General features: G+C 28.1%; 1 protein-coding gene across 5 annotated transcripts; it reads left to right on the forward strand.

The window, feature by feature from the left end:
• Positions 1-12,002: 12,002 nt before the first annotated feature.
• Positions 12,003-18,959, forward strand: LOC111023472 (two-component response regulator-like APRR2). 5 transcript variants are annotated; one of them, XM_022300943.2, is made up of 14 exons: positions 12,003-12,172; positions 12,355-12,403; positions 12,854-13,011; positions 13,823-13,902; positions 14,160-14,226; positions 14,371-14,417; positions 14,729-14,806; positions 14,893-15,234; positions 15,307-15,405; positions 16,017-16,157; positions 16,699-16,962; positions 17,425-17,497; positions 18,037-18,095; positions 18,688-18,827. In XM_022300943.2, the coding sequence occupies exons 3-13, from the start codon at positions 12,882-12,884 to the stop codon at positions 18,072-18,074; spliced, it is 1,359 nt and encodes a 452-aa protein (XP_022156635.1). In that variant the 5' UTR covers positions 12,003-12,172; positions 12,355-12,403; positions 12,854-12,881; the 3' UTR covers positions 18,075-18,095; positions 18,688-18,827. The 5 variants fall into 5 exon arrangements, with proteins under 5 accessions (XP_022156635.1, XP_022156610.1, XP_022156603.1 ...); XM_022300918.2 differs by having other exon boundaries at positions 12,004-12,285; positions 17,425-17,493; positions 18,037-18,114; positions 18,688-18,959; XM_022300911.2 differs by having other exon boundaries at positions 12,004-12,172; positions 17,425-17,493; positions 18,037-18,114; positions 18,688-18,959.
• Positions 18,960-20,479: the final 1,520 nt, after the last annotated feature.

Genomic DNA, 20,479 nt, shown 5'->3' on the forward strand with positions numbered 1-20,479 from the left:
TTCTCTCTAAACTTTTGTCTTTTACAACTTTTCTCTCTCCCTAGTCTATTTTTCCTCTAAAAATTTTATATTCTTTCCAGGTTTAATTTTAACTTTTATTTCTCTCTATATTTATTTACTTTTTCTAAAAAGTATATTTTGAATTTTATTTTTATCTCTAAATTTTTTTTCCACCGTAATTTTTCTCTTTCTTTCTAATTTCTTTTTTATTTTATTAAACATATCTTTTCCTCCCAACTTTACTTTTTTTTTCTCTAAAATTTTTCTCTTTTTTCCTTAACTTTTCTTTCACTAATTTTTTTTTTTTAAATTTATTTATTTATCTCTCTAAAATTTATCTTCCAAATTTTATTTACATTTGTCTAAACCTGTATTTTCATATCTTTAATGATGACAAAAATTTATGTAGGATCGGGCCCCGCTCCAAAAATAGGAAATGGATGTCCCGACCCCATCCCCAATTCCATTTTTAAATAATAATATATATATTTATTGCACTTTTTATTTTTTAAATTCTAAAATAATTAAAATTAATTATAAAATTGGAAAACATCTTTTGGACCGAGGAGGGATTAAAAATTTTCACGAGCACGAAAATGGGAGAGAACATCGTCACTCACACCCACAGCATTGTCATTCCTTACTTTACATAGATTTTTCTCTCTCTAATATATATTTTCAATTGTTTAACTTTTTGAAAATAGAAAACTAGAAATGGTTACCAACATGTTTGGTTTTCTATTTTTAAAAATGAAAAAACAAAAAATGGTTACGAAACATATATATTTTTTGTTATTTAAACAAAAACCAAAAACTAAAAACACAGAATCCAAAAAATAAAAATAAAAATAGAAATCGTTATCAAACGTGCCCTTAGATTTAGATACTCTTTTAGTTAGCATACTTTGATTTTGTTTTATTTTGGTTCTTGTACTTAATTTTATTTTATTTTATTCTGTGTAAATAATTTTAATTTTGAAAAGTTTATTTAAGCCTTTCTACATTAAAAAAGGACTATTTTAGGGTCCGTTTACCATTTGTTTTACTTTTAGTTTTTTGTTTTTTATTTTTTAAAAATAAGGTGATTTGATATCTAATTCAATTTTCTGTTTTTCAAAAATTTCAAAAACACATTGTTATTTTTTAAAATCTTATTTTTTTCCACGTAATACTAAACCACATTGTTATTTTTCAAAATCTTATTTTTTTCCACGTAATACTAAACTTTTTTCTTTCTCACTCTAAATTTTTTTTTCTAAATTTCTCTCTATAAAATTTATTTTTTTCTCTTTAAAATTTTCATATTTTGAATATTTATTATTACTTGTCTCTCCCTCCAAATTTTTCATCTCTATAATTTTTTATTATTTTTTTCTAACAGTTCCTGTCTAAAAATTTAATATTTTTTCGAATTTTTCTCTCTCTAAAATCTCGTCTTTTATAACTTTTCTTTCTTTTCATAATCTATTTTTCATCTGAAAATTATAATTTCTTTTCTCGTTCAATTTTCTCTCATTGTAACTTTTATTCCTCTTTGTATTTATTTATTTTCTCTAAGAATTATATTTTGAATCTTGTTTTTACCTCTAAATTTTTTTCTACTATAATTTTTCTCTTTCTTTCTATTTTTTTTTCTACTTTAACGTATATTTTCCTTTCAACTTTAATTTTTTTTTCCTCTTAAATTTTTCTCTTTTTGTCATTAACTTTTCTTTTACTAATTTTTTTTCCAAATCATTTTATTTTTCTCTTTAAAATTTATCTTCCAAAAGTTTATTTATATCTCTCTAAACTTGCATTTTCATATCTTTACATTAGGAATGATAAAAATTTCTGAAGGATTGGGCCCTACTCCAAGAATAGGAAATGCATGTCCCGACCTCGTGCCTGGTTCGAAATTTTAAATAATTAATATACATATTTATTACACTTTTTATTTTTTAAATTCTAAAAATAATTAAACAAATTAATTATACAATCGGTAATTTTTCTTGAGAACATCTCTCGGACTGAAAAACGAGGTGGAGACGGAGACTAAAAATTTTCACGAGAGCATCCTTACTCCCACCTACATCATTGTCATCTCTACTCTACATAAAATTTTCTCTCTATTTTCAATTTTCTAACTTTTTTAAAAACAGAAAACTAAAAATAGTTACCAAATATGTTTGGATCTCTGTTTTTTAAAAACAAAAAATGGTTATTGAAGGTTTTTGCTTTTTAAAAACAGAAAATCAAAAACAAAATCAAAAGAACCAAAAACCAAAAATAGGAATTACGGGATTAGAAATCAAAATAAAAGATTTTTTTTCCTATTTATTTTAATGAAAATATTGAAAGCCACTAGATTAAACCTGTGGGCTGCCAAACTATGTGCCTAAAAGGAAGATTCAAAACCACGTGTGGAAGAAGAAGAAATTCAAAACCGGTTGAAAATTATATTTATAAATATTGCACAAAGATTATGTTTTTGTAAATATAACACCTTTTTTTTAAATATTGTATGCCCCTAATGAGATATTTTTAGGTATTTTTCTTTTTGTCCTTGTAATATAATACTCATTTACATCTATCAATGATACACTATATCAATAAATAGATGTCTATACTATATCATCGATCTATGTCTATCAATATAATCTATTGGGTAGCATAATAAGGCGACCTTCACATGGCACGAGAAGAGAAAAATGAGGAAATCTAAGGCACCAATTGAGATCGAGGAACTTATATGCCTGAAATTCTCATGCCAATGTCTAATAACCACCAGGTGGACTACACTTGTGATTAGTATAAATAGGAAAGTAACCTTTGTACCAAGGTACGCAACATTTTGAATTGCTCGTCTAGAGAACACACCTCTAATTCTAGCCACTTGAGCGTCAAAACTTGGTTTTTTTCTTTTGTAGGTAAGTCCTACAATCACCTTGTTTATTTTAGTTTATTTTTTCATTTGTGGATATTTGATTCTTCACACAGCACCATAGTCTATAATTGATAAGTTAATAGACATTTCAAAGTTATTTTAATATCTTACCTGAACAGATTTGGACTCAATTGTTTTTTTCTTTTTGACTATATTTTCAATTAATTGAACTTGTTTGGCTATACTATACATAGTAGCGCCGATTAAAAACTTGCCACCACCAAGGTGAATATTCTCTCTATTTCAATGCCTTGGTAGCCTCATATTATTGTTAATTTCTTGTAAATAATGTATAAGCCATGATTTTGACCTAACAATAACATCCAAATAATTCCAAACTACCAAAAAGAAAACAATGCAACAAAAAGTACTTTGAAACATTTATATTTCAATTCTGATATCAGCCCCTTTTCTCTTGATTTAGAAATAATTTTTGTCATTTTTGTCTTGTCAGTCAACTTTGTTTTGATTCTTTAATGTTCTATCGTATCAATTTAATATTAGAGTTGATGTATCGATATAATTAATATATGATGTTAATATATGATGTTATTTAAACCGACCTAAGAGTTTTAGATCTTGGATCTTTTCGATTTTTTTAACATATATTGGTACTCATTATTTGTACTGAATTATGATAAATTGAAGTCTGTTGGGTAATGTCTCTATTTCTTCTTTCTCGTTTATTCTTTTTTAATAAATGAAAATATAACTGCGGCTTGTAAATATGTTGGTTATTTCTTGTTTTTCTTTTTATTATTAGAAAAATAGTTGAAATAAACACATTTACTTTCTCATTACTTAAAATTTCCTAATTAAAAATTTAATTTTCTATATCAGATTTAATTTTTAAATTAAATATTCATTTATTATGCATTTTATTTATGTTAGGATAGAAAAAAACACGAATCATTTTGTTATTTTAAAATGAGAAACAGCTCAAAAAGATATATATATATACACACACATACAAACAACAAACAGGCCCTTCATAATTAATTTAGTACTAATATTTCTTTAAAAAAAATGTAGAGGTTTGCAATTTTTTTTTCTTTTTGTTTAATTTGGACTTTTCAACCACGTATCCAGTTTGGAAAGAAATGATATTTCATTATTTCTTACAATACTATATCAATTTAATGGGGAGAAACTATTTCAAAAGTAGGCTTTACTTTTTCTTGCGAGGGTTGGAAGTTAAAAGGGAAAAAAATCACACCGTTGTTTTACCCATCATTTCATTTTTAATTTTCTTACTTTAATAATTAAGTTTATAAATATTACTTTTATTTTGTTAAATAATTTTTATAAATGTTTTCAAAATCTTAACCAAATTTTAAAAACTAAAAAAAAAGATTTTAAAAAATTATTTTATTTTTGAAATGTAGCTAAGAGAATTTAAATATATGCTTGTAAGAAAGGTGAAAACTTACCACGAAATAATAAAAAACAAGCATACTTTTTATTTTAATTATTGCCAACATGATGATATAGCTCTCAACTCAATAAAGTTCTTATCTTCGACCAAAAGTCGTGCGTTTGAATCTTCATCTATATTAAAAAAAAAATAATATCATGAGATAACATGAATAGTTGATATAAAGTTCTTTTTTCCTTCGAAAAAGAATTGGTGATACAACGGTGATATAACATTAATACAGTCGAATTAATCTTTATTGGATAACCATTTATTTTAGATTCCCTGAAATATTTCTATAGTAACTACCAGATATTGTTTTATACAATAATTTGTTATTACTATTTATGAAGTCATTTTCAAATGTGTAAAATTTACAATGTCACTCCTTATTTTCCGGACATTGGTAATGTGTCTTTTTTTCTCATTTTTATGTCTTGTTTCTTATTGATTTTTTTATTAAATAAAAGTATAATTACGTTTTGTCACTGTTTATTATTATTTTTTTTATTAAAAAAATAAAAACATACATGGGAATCCTTTCTTGTTTCTCGTTCTATAAACTTTTAAATTAAAATAAATAAAATTTTAATTAATTATTTTTTAAAAATTTATTATACATTTTATAGGTTAAGAATAACAAAAAAAAATACTTTTATTTATATTTTGGAAACTTTTGAAAATAGAAACAAAGAGGTCAGAGACAATAAACTTGATTTTATTGTTTCCAAAAATTCTACACAATTTTAAAAATGAGAAATGAGAAACAATGAATAGTTACTAAATACTTAATTACCTTTCTAAAAAGTAGAAACAAAAAATAATAAACAAAACGTTGCCAAACGAGTCTTCTATGCCATCCTTTTACTTGCATAGAAAGTATTATGTCAAATTTTCCATTTAGTAGCAATTAGGAAAAAAAAAAAACTTTAACATGTGTAAGAAAATTGGACATGATACATTATTTATGATTTTCTCAAAATGACTAAATTATGCAAAATACCTTATACATGTGTGCCATCCTTGAAATTTTCAAAGTTCCAATTCTAGCCCTATCTTATAATTTTTTTTTCTTTTAATAAAAATCCTCCCTTAACAATTTTCATTAAAACATGAAAAATAAAAATTAAATGATGGAGGGTAGAACCAAAATTTCAAAACGCGAAGACAAAATTAAAACCAAATAATATTAGAAATGTTTGGCATCATACACTATTGATCAAATAATAACAAAACCAAATGTAGCTTTCTCCACCTTTTTCTTTTGACATGGGAAATGGGAAAAGAAAACAAGAGGGTAATGTTGATAGCATTAAATTCAAAGGAAAAAGGAAAAAATAAATAAATAAAATGGAAGGGAAAAAGAGTAAGAGAGGGGATGGTTGATCAAAACAGATCCCAATGTTTATTTTTAAATAGCTAAACAAGATGATAGAATTTTGAAAATCTCCTATTGGCTCATTTTTCATCCAAAAGATACGGCGCATCTATGCGCCTTGTCCATAATGTTATGAGTGAAATTATCCAAACTAAATCTAATCACGTTAGGCTGAATTATTCAATCAAGCCGATTCATTCAAACCAACCCGAAAAGACTTGTCTATAAATGATAAGAGAGAGACGTGGGTGCTAGATACCTTCTACAGCTCGACTTTTGGCTACTTCGGATTGAACGTTTTGTTCGATATAAGTATCGGAGTGTGTTAGAATTAGCATAGAGATGTATTGTGTGTGCCCAGATTTGTTGGAGGATATATTTCTTCTTTCAAAAAATATTATTTTGTTGACTTTAAATATTTTTTTTAAGAAGTTTTAAATCATGGTGTGTCAATGAAATAATTGAGTATTGAATTATGGTTGTCGAGCTTGAATAATATAAATTTTTAAGTAGTTATATTTAATGTGATTATATATATATATATATATATATATATATATATATATATTTAATCACTTATTTTTTTGAAAATAAAGAAAACAAAAGATTAATAATTATTTACATTAATGTTTTTTTAAGAGAGAACATTAATTTTTTTTATTTATTAAAAAAGATTAATGTGAATAATTATTGAACTTGAATAAACTTTTTTTTTTTTGGTCATCTAATCATTTCGTGTCAAAGATTTAGAATCAACGTTAACTAGGTGAAAAAGTTCTATCATTTATCCAAATTCCAATCACATTAAAATAACTACAAATTTTATATTTTTCTAAATACATCTTTTCTTGTTAATATATTTCATAGGCTATGATGATAGACGCACTCTAAGAACGAGTTAATAAAGGCCAACATTTCTATTCTTATTTTTTGTTTTAAATTAACTGTTTCTTGTTTTTTTTTTTTCAATTTTTATTGAAGTTCTATAAAATTTTCAATTAAAAAAATAAAATTTTCATGTGAAAATTAATTTTTCAAATTAAATATTCAAGTGTTTATGTTATATTTATTACATATTTTGTAAGTAAAAAAAATAAAATAATGTTTGTATATATATTACAGGAAATATAAAAAAAAAAAAACAAGAAACTCGATTTTGTTGTAATTTTGAAAACATTTCTAAAAAAAATAAAGAAACCAGAAATAGAAACAAATACCAAACTCTAATATTTAAAAAAATTAAAAATAAGAAATCAAAATGAGATGAACTGAGGAGGAAAAGAAATGCTAAAATGAGTGGGGGTAAGAAATAATGGAGATTTTTTTTTTTCTTTTTCCAATCAAATCCTTGAGATAGGAAATGTGGAATACCCCCACCTTTAATTATTTTTAATTATTTTAAAACTGTATTAATCAATCTTAAAAAATTTGACTTGACTTAATTGCCCCGCGATGCCAATCTTATCAGTCAACTCCCCACACATACTATGCTTTTCTCCCTATGTAAGTGTACATGTTGTCACTTCAATTAATTAAAGTGTTGTCCAACTCCAAAATGTTTTGAGGTTACTTTGTAAATTGGCGCAAATTTGGATTAATTTGATCTGTAATTTTAAAATTTTGAATTTAGTTTTTTATGATTTAAATTTAGTTATAGTTTTAGTCCAACTTCGTACGTTATCACACACACATATATGGATGTATATATGTAGCAATCTTTTATTTAAATAATCATATTGTTTGAGTTTATTAGGGTTTCAACTTGTAAAAGAAATAATAGAAAATAGTAGGTCTTTTTCGAGTTAGTAAAACACAATTTAAGAATGACTTATAAAGATTTAACTAATCAGGAGAATCAAATTAAAACTTTTAAATCATAGTAACCAGGTCGAAGTTAAACTCAAATCATGAAAACTTGTAAAATTATAGGGACCCTATTCAAAATTTGTTCAAACTATATATAAGGACCAAAATTGTAATTGATGCCTACGTAAATGGTCTCCATCTCTTAGATTCAAAATCTGTCTAAATTATAATGATCAAACTTGTAATTTAACCTATTTTAATGTGTACGTGCAGGATTTGGTTTTGTCATTTTTGTTACTTGGCTTTCGTTTTTTTTTTAATATAATTATGTGGTTAGATTTTGGGCATTTTGTTTATTATTTTTTAATTAATTTATTAGTTAATTTTTTAAAAGGTTGTGTTAAAGTTTGGTCCAATGAGAATTCGAAGTTTAAGGTTCAATTTTACTAAAAGATTAAATAATTATTTTGATGATCTTTTGCGATCCACTCACACCTAAAATAATTGTCTCAACTAGCCTATGTGATTATACTACTAGCAAGCTAAAGCATACGCTGGAAGCTAACTTAATTATTCTCAATGAATATTTTTAAAATTTTTAGATATTGAAATAAATCTTTTGAAAGTTCAGAAACCACGATAAAATTTAAGGACTACAATAAAAGTATTGAAAGTTCACGGACAAAAATGAATCGATCTTAAAAGTTCAAAGGAACCAAAACAGAATCAGCAACATTTAAATCAAATTCTAACAACAAAAGTACGATACGAATGGAGGGAGTAGATACCATAAAAGTAATGAAACTCCCGATACAATTCCCTAAAGTTGTTGGGTGAGCTTTGATATGAAAGAGAGTTTTGCTTTGCTCATTGAAGAAGGCATTAAATGCATCTCTTTTTTTCTTATAGTAGTAAACATTTATAACTACACATTGGACCTATGCCTTAGATATTAGAAGCACATGTGAATGGACATTGTACAGTCCAACTCAGTAAGGACCCATCAAAATATGTATGCATAACGATATATTAAATTTCAATATTCAAATTTAAATTTTACAAATCTCTTTTCTTTTCTTTTTTGTTCTCACATCAACGTTTGAATATGTAAAGTCAAGTTCGCTAGGTTCTTATCACATGAGCTAATTACTAAAGGTTATTGATATGTATAGTTATAGTTCTAGAAGTATAATGAGAGTATTAAATTTTCATCGACGTGTCTATTTGTCCTTGAGTCGACATTGATACAAGGATTGCATTGACATTTTCATAGTATTGTAAAAAAATCGATAATATATATATACACACACATAAATAAAATATTATTAATGTAGACATAATATTGATAATTTCCATTTTCAACTTATTTAAAAAATGTGAAATGTTTATTTGTTAATTTAAATATGTTTTATGACTTTTTTTTATAAATTTTTTAAAATATTTATTGATATTAATATTTTATGGATATTTCATTAACATTTACATAAATTTGAGATCTGGAAATTAAAATTTTAGATAGAATGAAAATTTTCATAAGGGACTATATATATATATAATTATAAAAATTTAAAGGGCCGAATCAGAGAGAAAATCTTAAAAATTTTAACATTTTTATATAATTTTTAATTTAAGAATTGAGGGTGGTCAACTCTTCCTTTCTCACTTCACATTTATGTAGGTTTGTGGAGTGTTTTTTTTTTCTTTCTGTCAATGTTACTATAATTCAGCTAGTTAAATAATTAATAACTTTTCTAAAAGGTGAAATTTGGAAGATTACAATAATAGTTGGAATCAAAGAAATGAGGGAGGGTTTAACTTGATCGGTGAATTATTCATATATCAAGAAAACATCACTTTAAATTGCATATAGAAGAGTATAAATAATTTTACATAAGTTGTATTAACTAGTTGAGTTAAGTTTAGATTTACACAATTATTTAGTAATTATTAGATTCTGTAATTATTGATTGAATGAAACAAATAAGAATTTAGAAAATTTTATATTAAGTCTATTTTATCCTTGAAATTAAATTTTCAAATTATGAAAATGGAAAAGGTATGGCCATCATCGGTTGGCACATCAAACATAATCAAAGTCCTATTTAATTACCTTAATAAAACAACTAAAATTTGTTTTTGTGTTTTGCCTTTTGGTTTGTTTTTGGAAAAGTAAAATAATAAAATAACAATTAAAAAACATTTAGCTTTCTAATATAAGGTCATAAAATTTTCAGAAAAAGGAGATGTCCTATCAGAAACATTAACTTTTTTTAACCGGCAATGATTAAATCTTTTTTTTTTTAAAGTTCGACAGTGAATTATTCAAACAGCAAGTTGTTTTTTCTCTCTCTCTCTCTCAGAACTAATAGCAGCTTTTCCTTCTCTTTAATTAAAATTTTCTGATTGAAAAATAGCCTATTTTTTTAAATAAAGATAAAAATGATATTACATGAAAATTAGTTTAAATAGGTCACCTACTGAGAATTTCTACAAATTTTTCTGACAATTAAATAGGGTAGAATTAGAAGATTATTATGTAATTAAGGTACATGTGAACTGGCCCAAGTACATAGACGTTGAAAAAAAAAATTATATTACTCTCATCTTTAATGGTAACTATTTTTTTATTACTAGAATGAATCAATGATAATAAGTTTAAACTACATTAAATAGCCTCGATTTTTTAAATAATAAAATGATAAATAATCGATCCGTTTGGTTTGGATAAATTTTATAGGTTTTTGACTTTGGTCAATTTTATCAGTTGAGTTTCCATTAGGTTGGATTTCTAATAAAAATCACTGGTAATATATTCTTTTTCAAATTTGTAAATAAAAAAAGAGATGAGTTTTTTAGTTAAAAAAAAAAGTAAAGGAATAACGAGATTTAATAGTTAATTTAATGTGCATATTCTTCATTACTTTCAAATATTATACCAGATATATCTGTTTAAATATAATTGAAAGTTATATTAGAATGCTAGTTTAAAATTTATTAAAAAATTAATAATTGATAATGTAATACGATACAACGTATTAACTTATGTGACAATACTGATACACATCAAGATTATGCAATAAATCAAGTATATCCCGTATAGAGATAATTTTAGTATAATATACATTTATCAAATAACAATTATGGTGGATAGCAAAAATATTTTATTTACTTCATAAAATGTCATCAGTTATGTCAATTACCACCAAACTATGCTCGTTTTGACTGACTTGGAGTAATTTATCATTCTTATAAAATATGAACACATTAGAATGTTAGCACTCGATAAACTCATAAAAATAACTATTTTAAAATTTATACATCGTCGTTCTTTTAATATCTGATTATTTAAAAATTAATTAAAGAATTAAAACATTAAATACCAAATTGAAAAACAACTTAAATATTAAAAACTAAACCATATATTTAGCCTTAAAAATTTTTCTCTAAAAACATGAATCCACTTTTGTGGTTTTCTTTTTAAAGTAAAAATTCAATAATATTTAAGGGGAAAAAAGTGAAGAGCAACACAAGTAAATAAATTTAATACTGTTTAAAAATAAAAATAAAGAATTTAATACATTTATGGGAAAAAAAACAAAACTGAAGATAAAATCACATGGTTCAATTTTGAAGGGCTTGGAAAAGCCGAAAGGCAGAGGTGGTCACTGGTCACGACCCACAGTGTTGGGTACGAGTCGTACGACTATATTATCGAATGAGTCGTATCATTTTAATTTTAATTTTTCTGTCTATTTTATTCTCTATATTTATATAAGGGTCATTTTTAATTTTTATATTTTAATTTTGATTTTTTTTACGTCGGTCTATTTTAATTTCGACATATATATATATAATTCTAACTCAAATTCTATACCCAATATAAATCTTTTAATACAAAATTAAGATAAGATTTCGATAAATTTACCTAGTACTATGTTGCGTTGAAGTTATAGTTGAAAAAATCATACTAATAAATAATATAAAGAATCAAAACAAACATGTTGGAGGGTGACTATCAACATGCCACGTATTGATAATTCATGCATAATACTTTGAACATTGTATCTAAAGTATAGATACATTATGAGGTCTAACTTTGATGGATAATCACCTTAACCTTTCCACTAACTACAACTCCAAATTAGAAGAGGTAGCTGCCTTATGTGGTTGAACAATATAGTCCCAATTAATGTTCACCAATAACTAATAGAGGTAACTCTACCCTTAGGTATGTGCGGAGTATGATGATAAGTCACTCAAATATCAAAGCTCAACTTATTTTACCAGTTCTATTTGGATTCAATTCCACCCAGACGGAAAAAAAAAAACACGAAAGTATAGTGCAAAATTTGAAATTACCAAACCAAAAATAAAATAATCGTGTAAAACGGAGCCAAAGTCATTACAAAAATTTGAAAAAAAGAATAAAAAAGTGTCCTTTCATATATAAGAAAACATTACATGTGTGTATTGGATGAACGGGGTACAAAAAGTAGGAGCTACAAAAAGAAAACTGATAAACTGAAACATAATTTTTGAGAAAAGGAAAAAGGAACCCCACAAATAGAGGATCGTTGGACGGGGGAAAATTTTTTTTTCATCTACGTAGAATGTTCCTCACGCACGGCTAATTCCGGCATTCTTCATCGTAAGCTTTCGTCTTCCCTTTTTCTTCATTCCTTCTATTCAGAATTCTTGTAATCTTCCGGAACTCAACTGAGATAAGATAGTTTTATTGATTTCCATGGACTTTGAGGCAGAGTAAGCATCCGTACTCTTCCAATCTCTCTCTCTCTCTCTCCCTCTTTATTTCTTGCTTTATTTATGCAGATGCAGAAAGCACCACTCGGTTCCAAGAAGAGGCGAAAACATGACCCTGGTAATCTCCAAAACGTCTTCTCATACTTCTTTTAGCATTTCAAATCGTCAGTGTTGGAGAGTTTTTCGAATGCGTTGTGTTGTTGGCCTTGTGACTGTGACGAGTTTGATTTTCGAAGTGGTTCTTGAAGCTCTCTCTATCTCCTTTTTCGTTTTGTTGTTTTCTGAGGCTTATCCGATTGGGAAAACAAGTTCCTCTGAGGATTTAGCCGTCATAATAGTAGTATACTTCGTTAATCTAGATCAGAATGTTGGTGAATGTGTGTGCCGTTTTTTTTTTCAAATGTATAATCGTTTTCACGAGCAATCTCATGAGCGAGATGTCCTTACGCATTTCTTTTACTGTGTCCTAAATTTCAATTGATGTTCGTTGTTTATTATATATGTGTTTCGAAATTTCCATACCAAACAAGAATGATTTGAAGATGTTTGAGTTTTTGCTGATGAGCAGTGATCTGAAGAAACATGCCAAGCCAGCTATGGTTTGCACTGCCGATGATTTACAAGGATGGAAAGACTTTCCCAAGGGTCTAAGGGTTCTTCTTCTTGATCGGGACAGCCGTTCCACGACTGAGATAAGATCGAGGCTTGAGGAAATGGAGTATGTTGGTGAGTCATTTCAAACGCTGCTTTTTATCCTGCTAAAATGTATTTTGCTACAAATCCTTTTTCTTTCTTTCTTGCTATCTTCTTCCACTTTTAAATATATTTGCTTATCTTTGGATGTTAATAACATGTATATATTTATCTAGAACTCAGCTGCCTTTAGCTTCTTAGTTTAGACGATATAATTTTATCCTTGAGCTTTTATCCATGGTTTCATTTTGGTTCCTCAACTTTTGGAATTTTCTGTCCTTAAATTTTTTTTCCTTTCAAATCTCACATTTAGTATCTATAGGAAGAATGATTATAAATATCATGAATGAAAAATCACATCACATTTTTAATAAATTAGACATAATAGTTTTTTGGTAGGGACTAAATGTGGAATTTAATAAGGTTTGAGGACTAAAATTGAGATTTTATCAGTTGAAGGACCAAATTAGATTGCCGGTAAAAGTTGAGGACCAAAATCAAATTTTCAAATGTTTTGGTACCAAAATGTAAATTAGTGAAAGTTCAAGTACTAAAACTATATATAAGCCCTCCAATCAAATTTATAGTGGTTGAGTTGGTATTATAAACAGATGGAAAATGCACTCATTCCAAGTTTCATTGAGGACTTTAGAGTTTAGAGTTTCATCATCTCTTCCACAAATGTATGTGTTCCCAAAAAATTAATTTGCTGAGGTTCTGAATTCTCACTGTTGGGATCCCTTTCCCATGTTTTCTATTCCTTTTTGGTTTCTTTTCTATGATATGGAGATTATACTTCTGTGCTGTGTAATGCTCCCTCGATAATTATCACGTCATATTTCAGTTTATTCCTGCTGTGATGAGAAGGAAGCTTTGTCAGCAATTTTGAACACGCCTGGAAACTTTCATGTTGCAATTCTGGAGGTATGGATGATGACTCTCAGAATAGAACTATGCATTTAGGCCTTAAGCTGACTCCATAAGTTTGCTTCCTTGATAATATCCAGTTATCACGATGATTGGACCATTTTAGTGCAACAATATCATTGCTTTTGCTTGTTTCTTTCAACTGACTAAATTAAATCCTGCTTCAGTTCTCTAATTATGTTGAAATGATAGTTCCTCGTATGTTCTTGTAGTAATATTCATCTTTAAAATTATTGATCCATCTCTGGTCACAGGTGTGCACAGGAAATTATGATGAGAGTTTTAAGTTGCTTGAAATTTCCAAGGACTTACCAATCATAAGTAAGTTAACAACCAAAACTGGTTTCGTCTGAAAAGGGAAAAAAAAAAACAGCTTCAAATAGCATATTGTAGGAAGTTTTTGAAAGCTTCCTTCAAGGAATTTTACAGTTTCTGACACTGAGACTATGTTGTTATATGGCACAGTGACTTCGGATGTTCATTGCCTAAGTACCATGATGAAGTGCATTGCAGTAAGAATTCTAGTCTAATCTGTCAACTGTTCTCTTGGAAATTCTAAAACGAATCCTTAGTTCAGCATACGGATTCACTTTTTGTAGATTGACTAAATGCCAAAAGCATTCCATTGACTGAAAAACACGACATGTTTTCCTATAACTGGTTTCAGTTCCCAGTTTTCTTGTTTGTCTGAGAAACCAGTTTTCGAAACAAAGCTAGTGTATGTAATCTTCGTTTTATTTCCAGCAGAAATTGATGCTCAGATCATAGCTATACTTTTGCATTATTGTCAGTAAATGCACCTAGATTTACAATTTACGTTCAGCTTGGTGCAGTTGAGTTCTTGCTGAAACCACTCTCAGAGGAAAAACTCAGGAATATTTGGCAGCATGTCATTCATAAGGTATTTCTCAACACTGGAAACATTTGTTTTGCAACAGAAACACCGAATATAATGACAAAAATATTGACCAACAATATTTTGAGAAGGCATTCTCCAATCCTTCAAAGCCTGATGAAGAATCCGTAGCATCCTTGATGCAGCTCCAATTAGAGAATGAAGACAAGAATGGAGTTCCAGAAGATATGGAAATTCTTTCATGGGTTCAGGATATTGTGTGGGAGCAATCGGAAGAAAGTGAAAAGTCACAACTGAACCAGGGAGCATCGTTGATATGTAGTTGGGAAAGCCAAGATCAAATGAACGATTCAAGGGAAACAGGTTGCAGGGACAAAGAAACGCAGTCTAAACTCGTCAAAACTACTTCACATGATTTGGTTTGTGAAGAGCATCTTTCGGAGAGCGACAGCCAACCTCAATTATCTGGGAAGGTAGTGGTCGAAGAATACAAGAACTTTGCAGTTGGTCAAAATGCAGAGAGTGACGTTTATCATTTCTTGCAGAATAAATCTGGTGTCAAAAGTAGTCCTTCGGTTGCTGAGCACTCAATCCAAGGATCTGATGTGAACCATTCTGCTGGACTGAAAGTGAAGAAAACAAAGGTAATCCGGCTCAAAAACGCAAAATTTTGAAAAGTTTCTTCTGTCTGCTTACTCTAAGTTCATATATGTAGAGTAGAAATTTCATCCAAAGCTTGGAATGCTGCCGTGCTTATAAATAATAAAAAGATTACTTTGCATTTCTGTTATGGAAACCTTTGTGAACTGAAGCGGAACCCCGAGATCACAAACCCAGAAACCCCGAAACAATACAATATCAAATCAAAGGAAAGGTTAAAATTGGATTACTGGTCAATGACCAATAGATTAGAAAACTCGTTCTTTATTTTAGGTCTGAAATACTATCAACGAAAGTGGAGTGTCTTAAAAGATCTCGTATCAATTTTGCTTTCAAAAGAATGCCTAATTTCATCATGCTGAAGCTGGGCTCTTTTCTGTGGAAGTATGTTTAGCATCCAAGCATGTCACTTCATTCACATTGAAAATTTTATTAAACACGTAAACAGGCAAAATGTTCTAGTTTCTCTCTAATGAACATTGCCTACAAAGGAATGCATAATAACATTTACAATTCCATGCCAAACTTGAGTTTGACTGTGATTTCTAATTCAAGATTCAGAAGCGTATTGTTGTTGGCTAATATTGTTCGTTAGGTGGACTGGACCCCGGATCTTCATAGAAAGTTCGTTCAGGCAGTTGAACAGTTGGGCATAGATCATGCAATTCCTTCCAAAATACTTGAGCTGATGAAAGTTGAAGGTCTGACAAGGCACAATGTTGCAAGTCATCTCCAGGTTCCCACCTGACTTTCTTCTTCACTTCACCTTTTAATTGCTTTATTAACTCGCGAAATTGAGATCACATTTTTCAGAACTTTTTCTAATAGGTTGAATATCTCAAATCCTCGCGCATTATAGGTCCTATGAAAAAATGGTTAGAAATTGGTTAACAAAAGGTTGATATATCATTAAATTACTATATTATATTATTAACATATTTGGATACATAATATCTCATTCGAATGCTACCTAATTCATAAAGTCCAACTCCACAGAATTCGACCCATTCATCATCACCCAACAAAATTCATTTCTTCCAAGCCACGTGTCTATGTGTCAAAATATGTGAACGATATAGTAATTTAATGAGATATCAACATTCTATCAACAAATTTTAATATATTTTCACGTGGAAGAGCTTAATTGAGAAATTTTAATATATTAGGGGTAAAATCGAGAACTTCAAAAGATTAATTACCGAGGAAATTGAGAAAAACCTAACTGATTCTGAATCATTTAATATATTTAGCGCTTTCTGTTATCTCTGTTCGTGCAGAAGTACAGGATGCAAAAGAGACATGTCATTCACAGAGAGGAAATTCCAAGGTGGCCCCATCCAAGATGTTCAATGCAATTCAATCACTTGAAACCTATCATGGCTTACCCTTCTTCTCATCCTAACTGTGGATTATCAGTGTCCGCTGTTTATCCAACATGGAGACAGACCAATGGCCATCCAGCTAATGTCCACATGTGGGGTCCACCTGGTTATCGCCATTGGCCGCAACCCGGAATTCAGCCATGGAATTCCTACACTGGGGTAATGTTTTCTACTCTTACGGAATGTTTGAGAGTGATTTTAGCATGGTTGAAATTATTTCTGTCGTTGTCAAAATCACTCTCCTTTCTATTGATCGTGTTTGACAAATTAAAAAATTGATTTTAAGAAAGTTTAAATAACTTTAATATAACATTTAAATAGTGATATTTAAATCTATTTTTTTCAAAATCACTTATTCTACTATCATTCTCAACACACTTTTAAAATATACTGTAAATTAATGAGATTGCCACCACAGACACCCAAATTAAACTTTGTGCTACATTAGAAAAACAAGAAACAAGAAACGAATAACCGCAAAAATTCACACAGTTTTTTTTTATACTATATAAACTTTGATGTAATAAACGTTTAAAGATACTGTCCTTCGAGAACAAACAAAATAATATAATGGGGTGAAAAGATGAATCTGCTAATAGTTGCTCAAACTTATTGTTTTAGGTGCAAGCTGATGCATGGGGTTGCCCTGTGATGCTGCCTTCTCATGCTCCATACTTTTCAAATCCTCATGTGAGTATGTATTTTTTTTTCCTAATTTTTTTGGATAATTCTGATTTTGATCCTTCATTTTTTTTTTAAATTTCTTAATCTTACCTTAGTGTATTAAAAATTCTCACCTATGTCCTTTAATAAAAAAAAATGGTTAGCCAAAACGAGCATAGTTCAGCGGTAATTGACATATACCTCCAACCACAATGTTGCGAGTTCGAATTCTCCCAATATGCTGTCCTAAAAGAAGAATAATAATAATAATAAAAAATAGTTAAAAAAAAAGTTGATTAAATTGTTCTTTTATTAGTATATTTGTAATATGGACATGCCACTTAAGTGATGTGGCATATCGCGAAATACAACTTATATCAATCTAATTTGAAAATATCAATACATTAAAGTATAATTGAGAATTTTTAAGGACTAAGCACCAATTTGAAAATTACTTAAAATATTAGGGACCATCTGGTTTATTTAGCCTATTCTTTTTACCCAGATTTAATTGAGATTAACTTTTGATTTGGAGTAATTATGACAGTTTTCTTTTTTGGCCATTTGCAGCATGTTTCAGCACCTCACAATTTGTATACAGTAAATAAGAGCCATGGCATGCCTCAGAGGTCATTTGATCTTCAACCAGTAATATATACCTCCTTTTCTTTACATTATGTAACTTCTTAGATGCAAAATCTGCTATTTTTTATAATTAATTTGAGCAAAAATTTAATAATATTTATTTGATGCCATATTCATATGACATTTTTGTTATAAAATACAAATTCAAGTGTTGTTATTTGATGTGTTTTGTATCAAGTGGAACTACGGGAGAAAAAAAAAAGATATTAAGGTCTTTATTATGATTTCATTTAAAAATAATAATAATAAGCTTTTATTCCGAACTTCTTTGTTCTGTTTTTCATTTTTTCAGTTAAAATACTTTGAAATTTTTATCTTTTTTTTTCTTTAGTTAAAAATATCATTTTAGTTTTTAAAAGTTTGTAATTTTGTTAGAATTTGAAGTTTTTTTTTAAGAGAAATTATAACTTTCGACTTTTTTGGTAGAATATATATGTCTTAACCAACGAGTTAATATGTTGGCAAATTTAAATAGTAGATTCACGAGAAAATATGTTTACTTTTTAAATATAAAACCGAAACCGAAATAGTTATACGGGATTAAATAAATAATTAAATAATTTTATTTGTTTGTAGGATGAGGAGATGATTGACAAGGTTGTAAAGGAGGCGATGAGGAAGCCATGGTCGCCCCTTCCATTGGGGCTGAAACCTCCTTCTACAGAGAGTGTTCTCTCAGAGCTTTCCAGACAGGGAATCTCCACCGTCCCTCCTCACATCAACGGCTCCAGACCTCCCTGACCCCACACCCTCTGTCTGTATAATGTTTATTAAATAGTAATACTTCTTTTGGAAGGGAATAATATCTTTTTCTTAAATATATATATACACACTTATAGTTTGATGTACTATCTTCCATTGAAATCAAACTCAAAATTAACTTTATTGGTATCATGTAATGATGCCAATATGCTATTAGTATTCTAAAACATTGATAATGATTAGAGAGTAATGCTGATGAAATCCAAGTACAGTTTTCATTAATCTACAATTTATAAAATATCCCAGGTAAAGTTTGTTAATCATGCACTAAAAAAAATAATAATAAAAATAAGCATTTAGGTATACGTTAATTCAACACATATTCATTATGAAGTAGAGTTTATAATAATGCATTAAATAATCATTCAGGTATACACTAACTCAACATAAATTCATTATGAACTAGAGTTTATAGTCCATTAGAAGCGTGTGAACTCTGTTCTTCCATTGTCTTGTGGCTTCCTCATTGTTCTATACGACATAGTGTGAGCTGCTCTTGCAATATGATCAATTGAGACTACATTGAATACTTCGTCTATGAGAATTACTTCTTCGATACGCTAGATGATTTATGTTAGGTCTATTTGCTATCGATTGAAAAAGTCCAATCGTCTCAAGAGAGTTGGATTCTAAATGAGTTGGCTTTGAATGGTTATATATATATATATATATTTTTTTTTTTTTAAGGATAGTTTTAATTATTTGATTTATTGTTTTCACTACATCCTACATTGATTTTTCTCCCAACTACTGATATTTAATAATATGTTTCAATCAATTAAGGCGCTATAATATTCATAAATATGTAAGATGTCATTGTCAACAAAATAATATCCATAGATGGAGATGTACTAATATGTGTCTGCATGTGAAGATTAGTATTAACTAATAACATTTTTTTAATTAATCAAAGCATAACACATATATTTCGTACTATAAGATGAGTTCAAAATCTCCCTCCTATACGGTTGTACTAAAAATAAATAAAATATTTATTAATTAATTTAAATAATTTTTTGGATTTTTTTGAAATTAATATTTGTTTTATAGTGATATTAACATTAGTTCAGTTACTATTACTATTTCATGAGGATTTATTACTTTATTTAATACTTATTTTTTCTAAGTTTTAACTATTTGTTTTCGTTTTAAAAAAAAAATCTCTTTGTTTTCAATTTAATCACAAAACGGTTTCGTGGTTCTCTTAAATTTACTGCAATGTTTTTAGCAAAACTAGTTAAATTGTTTACGTTATTGACTTTTCTTTTTTGTACAATATTTATTTATTTATTGAGTAAAATACAATATTATTGAAGGAGCTATTTGGTAAAATTCTCCTCTAGTAAAAATACAATATTCAATATTGTATCATATTTATTGAATGGACCGTGGTTGTTTTTTATTACACAATTAGCATATTGTTAATAATATTTTTGTTTTTAAGAAATTTGTAAGTTCCATAGGGAAGAGAATCTAAAAACCCAATTTGGCTTTGCGGAAAAACAAAAAAGAAGTTCGCTCAACGTAACTTTAATATACTTTGGGGTAGTTACAAATATGGTAAAAAAATTCAAAGAAATAACAAATTTAACATCTATATTTTAGA

The sequence above is a fragment of the Momordica charantia genome (assembly GCF_013281855.1).
Source record: "Momordica charantia cultivar OHB3-1 chromosome 6 unlocalized genomic scaffold, Mcharantia_2.0 BLBB01000006.1, whole genome shotgun sequence".
Lineage (NCBI taxonomy): Eukaryota > Viridiplantae > Streptophyta > Magnoliopsida > Cucurbitales > Cucurbitaceae > Momordica > Momordica charantia.

Excerpts from the sequence above, each read along its gene's own strand:
- LOC111023472 (XM_022300918.2), top strand. The coding sequence starts at position 12,882 with ATGGTTTGCACTGCCGATGATTTACAAGGATGGAAAGACTTTCCCAAG. Across the intron at positions 14,418-14,728 it reads CCATGATGAAGTGCATTGCA|CTTGGTGCAGTTGAGTTCTT; the intron begins GTAAGAATTCTA and ends ATTTACGTTCAG. Across the intron at positions 14,807-14,892 it reads GGCAGCATGTCATTCATAAG|GCATTCTCCAATCCTTCAAA; the intron begins GTATTTCTCAAC and ends TATTTTGAGAAG.